Source organism: Candoia aspera, chromosome 2, assembly GCF_035149785.1.
Source record: "Candoia aspera isolate rCanAsp1 chromosome 2, rCanAsp1.hap2, whole genome shotgun sequence".
Taxonomy (NCBI): domain Eukaryota; kingdom Metazoa; phylum Chordata; class Lepidosauria; order Squamata; family Boidae; genus Candoia; species Candoia aspera.
The window spans coordinates 153,002,050-153,020,148 of NC_086154.1; the positions used below are offsets into that span (position 1 = coordinate 153,002,050).

General features: G+C 41.4%; 1 protein-coding gene across 1 annotated transcript in view; it reads left to right on the forward strand.

Annotated features, from left to right (window-relative positions):
- CC2D1A (coiled-coil and C2 domain containing 1A) overlaps window positions 1-18,099 on the forward strand; it is a 56,225-nt gene that overhangs the window by 27,390 nt on the left and 10,736 nt on the right. Inside the window, exons 14-21 of the mRNA XM_063294344.1 lie at window positions 1,897-2,035; window positions 5,954-6,126; window positions 7,413-7,535; window positions 10,813-10,871; window positions 12,350-12,466; window positions 14,777-14,850; window positions 15,769-15,827; window positions 16,486-16,537. Coding sequence (XP_063150414.1) covers window positions 1,897-2,035; window positions 5,954-6,126; window positions 7,413-7,535; window positions 10,813-10,871; window positions 12,350-12,466; window positions 14,777-14,850; window positions 15,769-15,827; window positions 16,486-16,537 — 796 coding nt within the window. The remainder of the gene's footprint in view (window positions 1-1,896; window positions 2,036-5,953; window positions 6,127-7,412; window positions 7,536-10,812; window positions 10,872-12,349; window positions 12,467-14,776; window positions 14,851-15,768; window positions 15,828-16,485; window positions 16,538-18,099) is intronic.

The following is an 18,099-nucleotide window of genomic DNA, read 5'->3' on the forward strand; positions in this document are numbered from 1 at the left end:
GGATCATGCCATTTGTGTAATCTAGATTTTAGCACTGAAAGCCACATCACAAGAGTGGGTAACCGAGAGCATTTCAGATGTTTTGGGTTAAAATGGTTCTCAGGCCTGGCATTACGAAGGTGGTCTGTTCTGGATGAAGCAGCCTTCCTTCTAAAGGAACTGATGTGTAGTTTGGGAGCTGTGCTTAATGCCAGTCTGCCACTAGAGGCACAGGTGACATTATTGATAAGGAGGATCTGTGCCCAGTTTCAGCTAGTGCACCAGCTGTGACCCTGCCTGGATCAGATTAGCCTGGATCAGAGATTTGTACCATAATATAACCTTGACTGAATTCCCACAACGTATTCATCCTTTGACTGTCTTTGGAAATGCTCTGGAAGCTACAGCAAGGGACTTGTTAAATAGGATAATTGGGGCCACATAACATTGGTCTTGAAAATGGTGCGCTAGTTGGCTATGAATTACTGGGCTTGGCTTAAAATGTTAACCAAGAGTGACAGATCCCAATACCATCCATCTCATGTATTGCAATCAGCCAGGGAGGCCCTGCTTATGGCCCATTAGTGAGTTTGGCTCACAGTATAATGGCCAAGAGTAGAACCTTCCCAGTGACAGCACCCCCATTATGCAACTTTCTCCTGAGGAGCATTTGGCTGCCTGCCCTCCCCCACCCCCACCCCCATTTATCCCTTTTCACACAGGATCAGCTACTCTGGGACCTGGATATCTTTTAGATTGCCTGATATTTTGCTTTCCTTGCTTCTTATAGTGAACTTATTTTAATTTTAATTTTTATTGTTTTTAAACATTATTGGTTTTATTGTGATGGTTTCATTTAGTATTGCATTCATTTATTCATAAACTATGTTGGACTCCTCTAAGAGGAAGAACAGTACAGAAATAATGTTCAAAAGAAGGCAGAAATAAATTTTAGAGCCATCTTGATAGGTTAGAGGAATGGGCTAAAAAATAATAGAATGAAATTTAATAGAGACAAATGTGAATCTCTGTACATACAGGAATCAGAAAACAAGTGCATATACAGTATGTAGATGGGAAATACCTGGTTTGGTAATAGTATTTTTGAAAAAGCACTTGGAATAGTCATTGATCACAAACCGAATATGAGGAGGCAAGGTAGTCTGGATGGGAAAAAATGCAAATGCAGTTTTAGACAGCATCAACAGAAGTCAGAGGAAGTAATTGTTCCACTTTGTTCTGCACTGTTCAGACTCACTTTGAGTACTGTGGCTGGTTCTGAGTACCACACCTGAAGACGAGAAAGTGGGAGCATGGATGATCAGGGCTGGGCAGTAGAGCCTGAAGGGAGATTTAAGTACTGTACGTTTAGTATGTCTGCGGAGTATGTTTAGCCATGAAAAAAGATGACTGGGGGGATTTCCTAGCACTTTTCAAATACCTGAAAGGATGTGACAGAGAGGTCAAAGCCTGTTATTTCTTGTTCCAGGGTGCAGGAACAATGAATAATTAATTTAAATTATAGGAAAGCAGATCTCAATTGAATTTTAAAAGAAAAAAAAATGAGGTAAGAGCAGTTTGATAGTGGAACCAATTTCTTGGAGAAGCAGTGGGTTCCTTTTCCTTGGATGTGTTCCTGCAAAGGCTAGATAGCCATCTGTTGGGGATGTTTTAATCTGGATTCTTTCACTGAATAGGTGTTTGGCCTTGCTGATCTAAACTGCCCCTTCCAACTCTAGGATTTTGTGATTTTATTGCAGTAACAAATGTTCCAGTAGACACACTGGAAAGCGTCTGCCATATCTCTAATATAGTTTGGACCTTTTAAACTGTTGAATATACCATTGACCACTCTGTTAGACTGGTGCTGAGTCACATAAGGAACTACTTCATAGCCATGACTCCTTGCTGTTTCAGCCTGACACCTGCGCAGCAGCATCCAAGCCAGCCCCCTCAGTGCAGCTGAAGCTGCCACATCAGCCAGGCCCACAAGCTGCCCCTGCAGCTGCAAAGCCAGCACCAACTGGTAAAAGTGCCCCAAAGGTGATTGCAAAAGGTAGGTGTGTTTTCTTACTTTACTCATTTTCTTCTTCTTCTGTGTCACCTTGCTGCTGGTGTCCTCAACCCAGTAAGCAATATAAAACGGTGGCTTGCATTCTTTGGAGTGCATTAGGATAGCGAGTCAGAGAGGGGAGAGGAAAGCAAGCAAACTCAAGTATCTCTTCTCTTGCACTGTTCTGTGATGATCAGGTGGATGACCAGGATGGACAACACTTCTCAGGGAATTTCTCCCATATTTGGGTACTGGTGCAACTCTCCAGCTGCATATCAGCCTCTAGATAGGTGGGGCAAATCTTAAATGGAGTCCATTTTTAACGTATAGAAACATGTATTCTTTTTTCTTGTGAAATATCATCGGTAAAGACTGCTGGGATACCACACAGATAAAATCACATTATACAAACTAGCCTTTCTTGTACTGGCTAGGGATTATGATTTGAAGTCTAACACATTTGGGATGCACATTAGGAAGGCTGATAATATACAGTTGATTGATTGATTGATTGATTGATTGATTGATCGATCGATCATGTGTCATCAAGTTGGTGTCAACTTATAAAAACCACATAGATAGACCTCTGGGATGATCTGTCCCTAACCTAGCCCTTCAGGCCTTCCAATTGTGCACCTATTGCTGCTATAATTGAGTTCATCACCTTGCTGCTGGTTGTCCTCTTCTCTTTTCTTCCATTTTTCCCAGCATTATATTCTCAAGAGAGCTAGGTCTTTGCATAATGTGTTCAAAATATTAACATTTGAGCCTGGTCATTTGTGCCTCAAGTGAGAACTCTGGACTGATTTGGTTATCCATGGCATTCTCAAGAGTCTTCTCCAATACCAAAATTCAAAAGATAGGATTTTCTCTTCTGGTTCTTCAAAATCTAACTTTGGCTTCCATAGAGTATCACAGGAAAAACCATTGCTTGCGCTATTCTGATTTTTGTAGTATAGACGCATCCTGGCATCTGAATATTTTTTCCAAGGCCTTCTTTGCTACCTTATCAAGTACTAGTCCACAGCAGATTTCTTGACTGCTGGTTTCTATACTGTGGATGATAGATCCTAAAGCTATCCACCGCTTTGATATTTTCGTTATCAATTCTAAAGCTGATTACTGGAACAGCTGTCATTAGTTTGGTTATTTTCGTATTTAATTTTACTTCCATTTTTTTCACTGTGCCCCTTGAATTTCATTACTAGAGCTTTCAAATTATTTGCATTTTTAGCTATCAAAGTAGTATCATCAGCCTAGTGCAATTATTGATGTTCCTTCCTCCAATTTTAAAACCAGTTTATCTTCCAATCCAGCCTCCCTCAATTCAGTATATAGCCTCCCTCATTTCAGCATATAGGTTAAGTAAATAGAGACAGAGTATACAGCCTTGTGTCATTCCGCTGTTGACCTGGAACCAATCTGTTTTGCCATGTGGCTTCCTGTCCTGTGTATAGGTTTTGAATGAGAACAAGTGTTTTGGGATTCTTATATTCTGAAGGACATTCCATGACTTGACATGGTCAACACAAAGGCCTTTCTATAAGCAATGAAGCACTTACTGACATCTTTTTGGTATTCTTTTGCTTTCTCAATTATCCAGCATGCATCAGCAATAATGACTCTTGTTCCTTGGCCTTTTCTAAAACCAGCTTGAGCATTTGGCATCTTCTTTTCCATGTAAGGTTCTAATCTGTATTGAATTATCCTGAGCATTATTTTGCTAGCATGTGTCATTTTCCAGACTTGCTGGAATAGTCTGGTTAGAACCTTTACTGATTCTTCTTCTGTTGCTTACCATATTTCTGTAGATATTCCATCAATTCCTGTAACCTTCTAGCTTGGTAATGACCAGTGTTGGTCTAACTTCATATTCTAAAATTAGAGGTTCTTGTAAATAGGGAATATCTGCTATATAGAATTTCAGTATATTTCTTCCATCTTTTTTTAATCAGTTACTGTTTATCCATTGGTGTCCTTTAGCATACCGATTTGAGGTTGGAACCTCCTCCTGAGTTCAGAGATCTTTTGGAGGTCTTTGTTTTTCAATGTCTATTTCCATTTTCAATGTCTTTACAGATGTCTTTGTAATACTGCTTCTTGTCTCTTCTAACAGCTTTCTGAAATTCTTCGTTTAATTGCCTTCCTGAGATCTTTGTCTTTCCCGGCTTTAGCTTCTCTTCTCTTCTTGGCAATTCCCACTGCCTGTTCTGACGTCCAGTTTGGTTTCTTGTTCTTTGCAGTCTCTTTTCTCATTTATCCTTAACAACTTCTTTGATTTCATTCCACAGTTCCTCTGATTCCCTATCAAAGAGGTTCAGGACTTCAAAGTGATTCCTGATGTTCTCCTTGAAAATGGTGGGTATGTGCTCAAACCATGCCATGGAAATTGGTTGGCTTTGTTCTTCTGCTTTAGCTTGACTTGGAATTTGCACAGAAGCACTTCATGATCTGTTCCCTGATCTTGTCTTTGGTATTATAACTGAGCTCTTCTATCTCCTTGCACCAATAATATAGTCAATTTGATTTCTGTGTGCTCTATCTGGTGATGTCCATGTATATATGTATCATTTTGATAGTTTGAAAACTGAATTAGCAATGAAGAAATCATTGGATTGGCAGAAACTGATAAGTCATTCTCCACCTTCATTTCTTTTTTCTAGGGGATATAGTCCAACTACATTTTCTTCCTTTGTTTCCAATTTTGTCATCCCAGTCTCTGTCAGCCCTTCAAGATAGACCAGACTAGGACACCAGACTTATGAATGCTAATACTACTTTTATTATAAGGATACAGTAACAGAGTCTTGCAAATTTGAATGCACTTCCCCCTCCCTTTATCTAGGGAGGGTCACATCTGAGACACTTTCTCATTTCTGCCCCACACTCAGATTTCTTTGTCTGACCATTGCCTTGGTTGTGTCTCTTCCTCCTGTTCCTCAAGGTTATTCCTACTGCCCATTACAGTCTCCAACCAGCATCAGCACCAGCACATGTTGCTTGTATATTCTATTGATTTCAGATTGAATTTGGCCATAAAACTTGTCAACCTTCTCTTCTTCTGCATTAGTAGTTGGAGCATAAACTTGGATAACTGTCATATTAAAGAGTTGTCCACAAAATCTAATGGATATTATTCGGTCATTGACTGCACTGTGATATCAGTGTGTAGTTGATGCATTTAATCTTTCACTGCACGTCTTTCCAATGTTCATGCTTCTTACGTTCCATGGTTCTCCTCGTAATTCTGTCTTTGCAGCTTCAGTTTTTCTTTTACTGTATGACAACATCAGCAACTACATTACCCACTTAATAAACAGCATTAGTACTCTGAAAGATCCTCAGCTCTTCCTCAATTGCATGCTGACTGCCATCTAACCCAAGGGGCCCATCATCTGGCACAATGTCATCAATCATTTTATATTGTCTATCCATGTGGCTTTCTTGGTGAAGTTCAGGAGTGGTTTACCTCTGCTTTCTCCCATGCAGTATGAAATTATGCCTTTGCTTTTGTCACTAATGTGATTGTTCCCCTTCAAAATCTTTCTGTATCACTTCTGCCCAATAACTGGTGCCTACATGCTTTAACTAGGCAGCTAGGATGACCTTCACATTGGGTGATCCTGTTGGGAATATATACTCTTGATGTATACATTCTTCACACACAAATACATATCCGCCACAGTGAGGCAACATAGTAAGCAAGGGGACAGATTTACAAACCTTCAAAACACCTTCTGAGGACATGTCCTCTCATGCTACCAATGTGTTGTTGTTAAATGGCAACTGTTTTGCACACAGCATGACTGAATGGATTGTATGATGAGTGTCCCTCATCCACATGGAATCCCTTTCTTGTGCTTACCAATTATTCTGAATGGGACATGTTAGATTTCCTCTGCTTGCCCTTCATCCCTGCAGCTCAACAGCAGCTGACCTTCCTGGAAAACCGGAAGAAGCAACTGAAACAGGCAGCTCTCCGAGCAAAGCAGCAGAATGACATTGAGGGGGCCAAGCTGTTCTTATGCCAGGCCAAGGGGCTGGACCCCATGATTGAGGCATCACAAAGTGGGCTCCCAGTCGACATAAGTAAGGCAAGTCGTTTCCTGTCCATCTAGGGGGAGAATATGTCCCTTTAATTGGAGATTATCTATCTTGCAACCTTAAAATTTGTTAGCATCCTATTTGTTTAGCACAGTCTCCTTCTAAGTGTGAAGCAGCTTTGATGGCAGAAATTGGAGTGTTTGGCTTGTGAGACTTTCAAGAGAACTTCATTTAAAATGAGTTGGCAACTTTTTCAGTGCAAGCAAATGCCTGAAATCTGATGAGATTTTGGTGATCTCATGCAAGAATATTGTAATCTCTGGATTTTGGCCAACTGAAATGTTTTCATTTAATTTGAGTGTCTGCAGGCAGGATTTTACACTGTTTTGCCAATTCTGATTCTTAAAGAAATGGGAGCTGTGAAAATCTTCATTTCGGTTAGGCATGGCTTAAGCTTTCAAATGTACAATCAGCAGTCATCTTTGTAAGAAGGATCAGACCAACAGAAACTGGACCAGATTAAAAAGAATTGGTCTGACCCAGCAGGGCAGTTCTTGTATTATGTCAGGCATGGAAACTGAATCCGATTGGTGGGCTGGCCTCCACCTCCATGGACATGCCAGATAATGCTAGGGGCAAGGCTTTTCCAAAGGAAAGCCCCATCTCTGGGCAGAAGCTGCACCCCAAGCCTTTTTCTGTCCAAAAAGCTGGTGGGACACCATTGCTCCGAAATCCTCCTGCAGAGGGGGCTTGACTTTCTCTTTGAAGTGGGAGAATGGAGCCTGGGCAAAGTGTAACTGATCCTCTTAGTGCTGATCGGTTTTAACTCTGTCCTGTATTTCCCCTTTGAAGGGAAAGATGAGGTACAACCAAAACAGGTTTAGGAAAAGTTGAGGGGACAATGGAAGCTTCACTTGAAGCTCTGCAGGTCAGATTGGGCAATGGGCTGGGATCTGAGCCCCTTGTACTCCCTGTATTATATCCCTGTGGTCTCTTGTCAGAAAAGGGCCTCCTGCTAGGCATCTTCTTAAAGTCTCTGGTTGGAGCAGAATATTTCTGCAGCTCTCCTCAGGATAAATGCCTGAAGTGTAGCAGTTCATCTAGATGCAGGTTCTGATTTCAGGCCAGCTGACCGAGTGCCCCATTTCCATTGGGCATTTCCTCTACAACCTAGGAAAGCCTGTATCAGTATTTTGTAGTGATTGCATTGGCTTCAGTAAAATGGAGCCCCAATGTCCTTTCTGCTTGTTGGGATAAAAAAAGTGGTATCTGTAGAGGCAGTAGCATTTTAGACGTGGTTCATTCCAATGCTTGCTTCCTTCTCTTCTTCATTTAGGTGCCCCAGGCTCCCATGAACAAGGAGGAATTCATGCTTGTGCAGCGTAGCGGGGCCAACATCTCCCCAGGAACAGCTGCCCAGTACACTGAGCTTGTGAAGCTAATGAGACAGCAGCATGAGGTACTGAAACACAGGCTGAAGCCTGAAGGAGGCATCTCATCCTAGAACCCAGAAGAGGTTCTAGCTGTAAATAGTTCTTCCTGGACCCTGGAATTGTAGTTCGTTTCATTCTTCGCCCAAACCATTATTCTGATTATACCTTTCAGGTCTTGGGCAGAAATGATGAGGAAGGGTTGTGGCCTAAAGGTCCTCTCTCCAAATGTGCTGGACTTCAACCCCTAAATTATTCAGGGAGCTGGCCTGGGGTTACAATCCAGTACCTCTGGAGCAGGATGGCTTTCTTAGAAGCATCTGACTGACCACTCTTAGAAGCAGGACTCTGGTTTAAATGCATCCTGTGTCAGATCCAGCAGAGCTTTTAAGGGAGGCAAACTTTAATGGTAGCAGCCACATTTGTTGTTTACCTGTCTTCTCGGTGTGCACGCGTGTGTGCGTTTGCGGTGGGAAGTGAGAATTCCATCCAAAAGGATGTGTGGAATTAGGTGAGAAAACATCTTTGCATTCTTCAGGCAGTTTTTCTCTCACCAAACTCATTTTTGGTATAAACTGTGTTCAGGTTAAGAGTTAAGGTGGTAGACTGGGAGTGGGTGGAATTGTTTCTCTACTTGCATGCTCCTTTTGTTGTAAAAGTCCTACTTCCTACATAAGTGGAGCAGATGCCTGGGCCAAGCTGAGCTTGGCCTCTTAGGTTGTTTACACTTCAAAAGGATATTAGAGATGTTATGATGTGTGTAAGGAAATAATTTATTTGTGGGAGGCTCAGTGGTTTTTAAAATCGGAACTTTAAAAAAGAAAAGGAAAACTGCCCAAAGACATTTCACTTGATCTCACTTGGTTGCTGCTCAGTTACATCCCCCTTTTTTTTTTATGAACCAATGGACATCATTTCAGCAGGATTGTCTGTTAGTAGGAGCTATTCTGAGTATTTGTATAAGCTCACACTGACACTATCAGAGGGAGTATCTAGCAGCCTTGTCTTCTGTTGGCCCCTTTTTGATTGCCTTTGATTTTCCCAAGCATCAGGATCTTCTCCAAAGACACTTCTCTTCAAACTGTGTGTCCAGAATATTTAAGCTTTAGCTTCCTTGTTAGTTTTTCCAGTGAGAAGTCTGGTTCTGCTTCATGTAGAATTGAATTAGTTGGGTTCTTCTTGTGGTCCAAGGTATTCTCAACATTCTTCTCCAGTACCACAATTCAGAGGAATCTATTTTTCTTTGTCCAGCTTTCACAGCCATGTGTTACAACTGGCAAGGAACAATGTATCTATTTGTTGTCAGTGTGATATTTCTGCACTTTGCCTAGATCTGTCATATTGTTTCTTGCCAGTACAGGTAGTCCTCGCTTAATGATGATAATTGGGACCGGCAACTCCCTCATTAAGCAACACGGTTGTAAAGTGCAACATCACGTGACCACACTGACTTACGATGGCAGATGCGGCAGTTCCAGTTGCCATTGTTGAGCAAATCCTGTGTAGTCATTACGTGTGGCATCATGTGATCTCCGTTTGTGATCTCCTGCTGGCTTCTCCACTGACTTTGTCAGCCAGCAGTGAAGGTTGCAAGTGGCAGTCATATGACTGCAAGACGCTGCAACCATCGTAATTACGAGCCAGCAGGTGCTTGAATCATGATCACGTGACCACAGGGATGCTGCTACAGCCACAACTACAGGGACCAGTTATAAGTCTCCTTGTTCAGCACCATCGTAACTTTGATGGTTGCTAAACGAGTGGTTGTTAAGTGAGGACTACCTGTAGTAGACAGCTTTTTATTTCATGCCTATAGCCACTCTCTGTAAATTTAATCTGCCTGTCTGGTGAGAACATCTCAAGAAGGCGTAATACTACTCTGACAACATCACAATTGCCTTGGTTCATGGTTCTGATAATCCACGTATAAATAACTTTGCAGCATCAAACTTCCTTTTTGCCTCTAGCCACGGTAGCTGAATATCCTTTTGGCTTTCATCCTGCCACGTCATATCCACCAATACTACTTATATTTCCACTCTGCTCTTCCCCCATCATTTGCTGAATACCTTCCAGCTTGAAGTATCATACCAACATGGTGTTCTTGCCGTTTCCTGTTCCACTGGATTGTATTTAGTCTGTTCCTCCATCTGTGACATGCCCATCATGGGTGACCCTTCTGAAGTGTGCGCTCCCAGCAATATAGCCTATAACATTATTGGGCTGTGCAAGCCCCTTCACCTCTATAGGGTGGCGATCCCTGCAGTTTCTGAAACACTATTTGTGATCTTATAATCTGAAAATATGTTCAGCTCATTTGTACATGATATGAAACAACTTTCACAGTGGCTTGGTTTCATGTTTGCTGAGCCCAAACCACACTGCATGATGTGTTGTTAGCCTGTTGCTTATCTCTGTGCACATAGGGATACCAATTCATTGAATTCACTTAGGGTGAATAAACTGTAGCAGTGAGATAGGCCAGCAGAAGGTGAAACAAGAACAAAATCTGAGGACAGTATTACTTTATGCTCCCCCCACTATAATTTGTACGGTATTCATTTGATTCCATGATTTGCAGTTTTCTGAACTCACAGAGTTATCCAGAGTTTATTTAGATTTTCTTGTCTCTTTCTGAACCCATGTTGTTCGTCCCCTCCTCTGTTCCTTGTCATATTTATATGCTTCATTCCACAGACGGTGCCTTGTCTCACACTGTCTTTGATATCATCCTTACACTCTGATCGGTCAAGCTTAGGCTTGTACTGTACTTTCTCCCTTGTTGATACTGTTACGCTTTTTCCTTTAGGTTGCTTAGCAGAAAGCCAAGATGGTGGGGAAAAGGTGGAAATAGTCTATTTCCCAGTTCTGTGCCCTCTTTTGTGCACTATGCTCATCAGAAAGTGATTGTGGTCCGGTGATCTCTATCTAAAGAGATCTAGTTCACATGCATCCTACTGGAGTGGGTCACATATGTGTCTGTTGGTCTTTCCACATGTTCAGTTGGACAGCCAGTAGCAACTGTGAATAGGTTGTCCACAAAGCCCAAGATAGACTTACTACAGCTACCGGTGGGGGGATGGATTTCATCAAAAATACATGAACAGGCTCCTGGGTTCCATGAGAAAAGAGGCCGCAGACTCCAGTCATATGAGGGCTCCAGCTTGCATAAGAGTTTGGCTTACTAAGGGGAGGTATGTGAGTTTTGCTTGAAGAATTTTGAATGGAGAGGTGGATGACTTACAGGAGAGAGCCAGAGCTATCACATGCCTGTCTCTTTCTCATGTGGCTTCCTTTTTGTTCCAGATGTGCATCAGTTACTCAAAGCAGTTCACCCATTTAGGGAACATCACAGAAACCATCAAGTAAGTATGTCAGTAACCTTACCAATATGCTTCTCTTCTTGTGTACTGTTACACGAATGTCACACTGGCCAGAAATGTCCTTGTTGTAATGAATATTCCTTGGGCACTTAAGCCATTGAATAGACTTCCTTTGGATTTAAGAAAACAACCTCAAGGATTCCTGAAGGAAATTATAGAATAATTAAAGGTAACAGTGAGTCTTTTGCATTAGGAAAAAATAACCAGTAACCAGGAGAGGCCAAGTCAGACATGAAGCATGATTTCCATGCCATAGCCTCCAGGTTTAGCCCCCAGCATCTCCCAAATAATCTGGAAAATACTACTGTTTAAAATCTTAGGAAACTACTCCCAGTTACTGTTGACACTAAGGAGATTTAGTTCCTAAATCAAAAGTAGGAATTAGAAAACAAGGTGATGTGATGTTATTTATTTGAGAAAGTGTCTAAATGTCTGGGTATTTTCCTATCTTCTTTACCCCAGAATATGAGAATGAGACTAAATTTTCTAGCAGTCGAGTGTCCTCTACATATGTTGGACTAAAGCACCCCCATCTTCCCTATGCATCCCATCTTTTTCTCCACTGTATATAACTTTTATAGTGTGACTCATGGTTCATATGCCTAATATATTATTCAATGTTTGGTAAAATTTGCATATGCTAGACAAATCTTGGGGCAATATTGATGCAAAGCTTTCTGGTTTGCATGGAATGTTCTACTTTCTACTTTCCTGATGCAGTTTGCAAAACATAGCTTGTTCCCAGACATAAGGATCCACTGTCAATTAGCTGTGGTTGGAGAAATTCCAGTTTTATTCACTGTTTTCAAATAATACTGCTTCTGTTTGCTGGTGTCAAAATTAACTGGTTTAAACTGAATTCTCTGGGCTTTTTCAGGATCTTTGGCAGCAATTGAACTGTTCTCAATTTAATACCACTATATCCCTGTCTATATTATTTATTTTATTTGTGTGTGTTTGCTTTATTTGTATTCTGGCCATTCCTGAAGGCTTTTTGGAAATAATGATGTCTCATTAGGGCAGAGAGTTTCTGATTTTCTTTGTATGATCCAGTACAGGCCTTCACTGGTAATGGGAAAGCTTGCAGCTTCTTGTTTACATAATGTTCCCAAGAACTTTTATCAGTCTGGGATCAGGGTTGCTAGTTCGCTAAAAGCTAATTTTTAGTTGGGATCTATAATTACCTATTCTTGTTGAATGCAGCTTTCTGATATAGCCTGTTCATTGCTGTGACATCTTCAGTGTATTCCTGCTTTTATAGCTCAGTCAGCCACAGTATAAGTTGACAGCTTTGCTTCAATGGTCATTTCACATGCTATAATATAATCTCCGCACTTGTACCGTGCAATCCATTGTGTAAATCAGCTGTTAGCATGCCATCCAGCTGAGCCTGTGTAGGATGTCTGGTTAAGTTTCATGAGTCAGATATAAACTAGATGTTTTGGTCTTCCCCTCTCCAGATTTGAGAAGATGGCTGAAGACTGCAAAAAAAATATGGAGATCTTAAAACAAGCACACGCCAAGGGACTTCCACTACCAAAATATCATTATGAGCAGCGGACTTTCAGCGTGATCAAGTGTGTGAGCTTGTCATGATTTTGGCGATTTGTCCCTGCTAGGTGCCAAATTCTTTTCAATTCCTTTCTAGTCAGAATTGGTTTCAGGCTTTGGATGTGCTGAGGACATTTTTCTCAGAGCCACAATTAACCCAGAAGAGGGCAACCCAATCTTCATAAGAAGAATCTGGCACATTTTAACGTTTGGTTGTGCCTGCAGGTTAGAGTGTGGGAACGAGCAAGAACTACCCACAGATTAAACTTGGGTAGAAACAGCCCCAGTTTTTGAGTTTGGTATATTGCCAAATTGACTGGTAGCATTTTAATCGAAGCATCGAGATAATACCATTGAAGGTTCCAAGAATCTGAAGCCCATCATGGTTTAAACTGATCCTGTGAGCTGTTTCTGTAACCTGGATGTGTTGCAAACTTGCCAGTCTCTGAAGTGGTGCTGGAGCTTTAAAGCAACATCCCCAGATCCTTATAGCAGGGATTGGTAATTTTTCTCTGGCATGGGCTTTGCATCTGATACTTTGAAAGGGGCTGGAAGCCACAATAGGAAGATACCCATCTAGTGCTCCTAACCCTTTAGATTTTCGCTTTTTATATATACAGTGCGTGTGTGCGCGCGCACGCACGTGCCTGTGTAATGTCTTTTAGCTTTGTATAATTTGTTTAGATTTTTATTTTTACTCTTGATGTATCCTATATGCCTTTTTAATGACTGCACGCAATCTTCCTTATGCTGGCCTATGACTGTAATAAAGATTTGATGATTTGACAGTAGTAAGGGGGAGGACACAAAGGTTAGGTGCTTATCATAAAGATAGATGGCACTGGTTTTCCCTTTTTTCCCTAGGTTGCTTTGAGGGATGATGGGCATCCCTCATCATGGGGCTTTTCCCTGCAATAGGTCTAGCTCAGTGTCTTTAGCACCTACAACAAAAATTGAAAGCAAAGGGATGTAGGAGTCATGGCAGGTAGCTAAATGAAGGTGTCCAGTGTGCAGCTGCTGTACAAGAAAAAGAAATGCAAATTTATTTACAGCAATCAAACCAACTGGAAGTAAGTCTATGGGTACAGTAATGCCTTTACAGCAACCTATGGTACAGCTGTGTTTAGAATACTGTGTCCATTTCTGGTCAAAGCACCTGTAGACAGATGTTTTAGATCAAGAAATGCAGCCAAAAAAGGCAATTGACATTATTAAGGGCTATAATATCTTCCTACAAAGAAAGACAGTAGCAACAGCAGGTAAGAAGACACACAATAGAGATATATATAAAAACATGCATGGTATAGAATATGTAGATAGAAAGTCCCCCCCCCCCAAAGTATTAAAAATTGAAAAAAATCAACGAAGTTTTGGTGGCAATAAAAGGAACTGCTTTTATATATAGTGCATAGTTAAACCATGACATTTGTTGACACTAGATGTGATCATGGCCACATTTTATTTATGGAGGTTAAATCTACCAGTGGCTGTATATAATTTCCTGAATCATAGGCAGCATATTTCAAATACCAGCTTATGGAAAAGGGCAGTCGCTGTCTTGTCCATTCTTAGGAGCTTCTAAAATGAACTTGGTTGCCAATATGTCATCCAGACTATTAGACTAAAGAAATTCTTGGCTTGAAAAACCTGCTCTTCCAGCATGGTTTCTTGTGAATGTCAGGAAGAGAGCCGCAGCATAATCCTGGATGAAAACCTTAGGCCGTTCACTGACTGTGCCTTGGGTGAAGTTGTAAGAGTTTGCTTATTGCAAGGAAGCAAGAGAGATGAGGACAGAGAGATTCTACGTCTTGATACCTGTCCATCTGGGCTTGTACGTAACACCCAGTTTAGGTCTCAGCAAGCAATTTGCAGGCTGGCACAGATTTCTAGATAGTGCTTCCTGGTGTTGCTGCTTACCCCAAGCCTGCAAGTCCATTCTCCAGTACTGGTTGCTTCAGTTAAACAATGAGCCTGCCTAAGGCTGTCTAAATAGCCTCGTGTGGTGCAGGGTTGTAGGCAGCAGTATTGCAAATGAAAACTCTCCCCACGACTGGAGTTCGATCCCAGCGGAAGCTGGATTCTCTGGTCAACTCAGCCTCCCATCCTTCCGAGGTCGGTAAAATAAGTACCCAGCTTGCTGGGGAAGGTGACGACTGGGGAAGGCAAAGGCAAACCACCCCACTATAGTCTGCCAAGAAAACGTCACGAAAGCGGCATCCCCCCAAAGGGTCAGACATTACTCAGTGCTTGCACAGGGGACCTTTCACCTTTCACCTTTTTCAATGCCGACTAAAACTATTTGCTCCCCCACCCCATCTTTTTTTTTTTCCTTTCAGGATCTTTCCAGAATTAAACAGCAATGATATGATTCTTTCAATAGTGAAAGGAATCAACCTCCCAGCTCCTCCAGGTAATCCATAAAATGTGCCCTGGTTTTGAGACTATCAAGACTGGGGGAAAAGACTCTTCATAATGCTGCCATCCTTTTTAACGGCCCTTAAAAAGTGGCTGACCTCTGTCTTCATGTGTTCTGTAAAATTCTGCTCCATTTCTTGCTCCACCTCTCTGGATTACTCTTGGCTTCCTAAGGCCAAGTGACTTAGGATGGCAGAAGCCAAAATATTCATGCCAGTGTTCATCCTCTGCATTGGTATTATAGTTGATTCTTGGAGAACTGGCTCTTCCCAGTAGATTGGCAAGGTGGGTGCTTAAAACTATGGTTGTATTTCTGTTGCCTTTTTTCAACAATGTGGCTGTCTTGAAGAGCTGATTTCATGTATTCATTCAGTGTATGCCCTGCCTTTTGTTCCCAAAGAAAGCACAGAACAAACAGTATAAAAGAAATTACAAAATAGCAATAGACCTCATATAAAATTACTGGATTATCTCATTTCAGGTACTATCCTAACTGCAATAGGTAGAACATTTAGTCAAAAAGAACACAATCTTGTTGATCTCTGAACAAATCTGTTGCAAACATTGCCAAACAAAATAAACACGTGAAAGGGCATCCTTCGGCAATTATGTCCAATGGACTAGATTCCATTCGTGCTGACTTCCAGGTTACCAAAGACTGAGCTTCTCTTGTAGAGACCACCCGCATATACAAAAAGGGAGAAAATACATTTCTGATCCTATTTCTGTTTGAGATGTTGGTCTTCATGTGGCAGATGATCATGTTTGTGGTATGAAATGAATGTCTGTAGCTGCTGTCGTGCAAGGTTGCACTTTGTGAGAATAGTTTCTGGGGGTTGGTTTATTTTTAGCTTTTAGACATCTATCGAAAAAATTCCTACTGTTCGCTATATTCCTGTTACCTTTTTTTCAGGCATATCTCCTGGTGATTTGGATGCTTTTGTTCGCTTTGAGTTTCCTTATCCTAATATGGTAAGTTAGTACAGGTTTAAAAGCTAGTGTTTCATCTACATGGAAGTCAGCCTGTCTGAGCATCCCCTACATTCATATACAGCACCAAAGGGCCCTAGCCTTTTTGAGCTTATGGAAATATTTTGGAGGTGTTGTTATGGGCAGGAGGCTATTGTAGGTACTACAGGCACAATGGCAAAGTGTCGAGAAAGGTGTAGCATGTGATAGTAGCCATAGTATTGCATTAACAATCTCATTGTTGGAAAGTGAAAGAAACCTTTAATCTGTTTGTAATTATCTCCGCATAGTATGTCTCAGCAGGTGACAGCATCTGACTGATCTTGTTTGGGTTTGGAAGCTAAGCAAGGTCAGGCCTGGATGGGATGGGAGAAGTCTAGGGAATGCCAAGTTGTAGGCTAGACTGCAAAGTCAGAGCAATATCCTGCAAGAAGACAATGGCAAACAACTTCCATGTTGCTGCCAAGAAAACTCCATGGACATCTCCATGAACTCACCAGGAGTTAATGAAGAGCCTTTACCTTTGCTTATATGTAATTCATGTGTAGAAAAAAATACATTCAAAGGATAAAGCTGCTTGTGTCAGATGGCTATTGGAGCCCTGCTAATTCTCAAGGAAGTAGTGATTCTCATTGCCTCTTTCACATTCCTGTGTTTTTAGGAGGAAGCTCAAAAAGATAAGACCAGCGTGATCAAAAACTCCAACTGTCCTGGTAAATCGCTATATATGAGCTTAAAACCAAGAGAGTGTACAAATTTTGCCTTTCCAGATTTAAGTTAGAAGTGCATTGGCAGCTGGTATTTGGAAACAAACCAGGTTTTAGTGTTTTTCTTAAAGCTGCAGTGCATAATCCTTTATCCTCCTCCACTGCATTTTAACCCCCCCCCCCCGGTTAATAGCAAGATAGATACATGTGACTTATTTGTGCTGAAGAGGAAAGGTTAAAATGACCTTCCCTCACAGATTTTATTTGTTTCCTTCTTAAAGATGTGACTTTAAAGTCTTTGGCATAATGTATTCTTGAGCAGTAAGAATACGCCCCCCCCCCAAAAAAAAGAGACAGAAACAGAGAGGCAAAGGGAAGGGGCAGAAAGCCATAGTCACTAGAGAAGCTTAGTAACCTGAAACGTCCACTTGTCAAAAGAACAGAGCTGCATGTGAACAGAATGCTGATAGTTCAGATCCTAGAGAGAGAGTAAGGGTTTGTGGACTGTATCCTCAAAAGTGTCTTTGGAGACCTTTCCAACTTCAGACCCTTCAGTTTGCAATTGGCTTCAGAACAAGCCAATTCCTCTTGAACTCCTCCGATTCCTCTGAAGCTGTTCTTACCTGGAGAGTCCTTCAGCAGATATGGTTGTTTGTTGGCTGAGAAGGAATGATCAATAGAAATTTGAAGGCAAAGTTCAGGGCTGTTGGTTCTGAGTGATTCAGAAAAGGCTGTTGGAGCCTTATTACTGGCGTGGAGTTGCTAGGATTGCAACAGAATCTTCCTTCTTGATAGACAGGGCTAGAATCCAGAAAGCATAAAGGATTTCGGGGAAGCTGGGACAGAGTGGGGAAGATAGTAGCCAAGCTTTGCCTGCATTTCTTGGAATTTGCTGACTGTTACCTTTGGGAATGTATTTCCTGCAAGCAAGGAAAAGGAACGATTCAAAAATATTCCATGACTGTCTTCTCAGTCTGTTGCTTGCCTTTCTGTCAGTTTCTGCCTCCAGTTCAGAATATTAGAATTCAAATTTAAGTTCCCGAAAGGTTTGAGTCCGGTTTATCTGAAGGGTTACTTCCTCCCATATTCACTTACCTCTGTGTATTTATCCAGAGAAGAGTGGGTGTTTTCAGTGCCTAAGCCCCAGTTACGACATGCCTTCCTCAAAGAGAGACTCAGCTGGTGTTTTTACAGCAAACAAGCGCTTCTCTGTTTTCCCAAGTTTTTGACCTTTCCATGATCCTTTTAAGACCCTTATGCATGTATTGCTGGTTTTACTTTAATTTTATTCTGGGACTGTTTTAGTTCATGTTAGGTTATTTTATTAAAAGTCCACAGGCAGTGGCCAATAGCTTTTAGAAGACCCACCCAACTATCTGTATGCCAATTTTATAATTCCCCAGAACTCTTCTTCAAGTTAGGTTAAAAAAACAAACTAGGACTACTACTTTTCCTGCTCCTTACTTTTGGACGATCTGTTGTCCTGTTGAAGAGTTCTCAAGTAGAGCTTAGGCATCTGCCTCACAAATTAGCATGACTATGTTTGTTTGGGTCATTGATTTAGATGT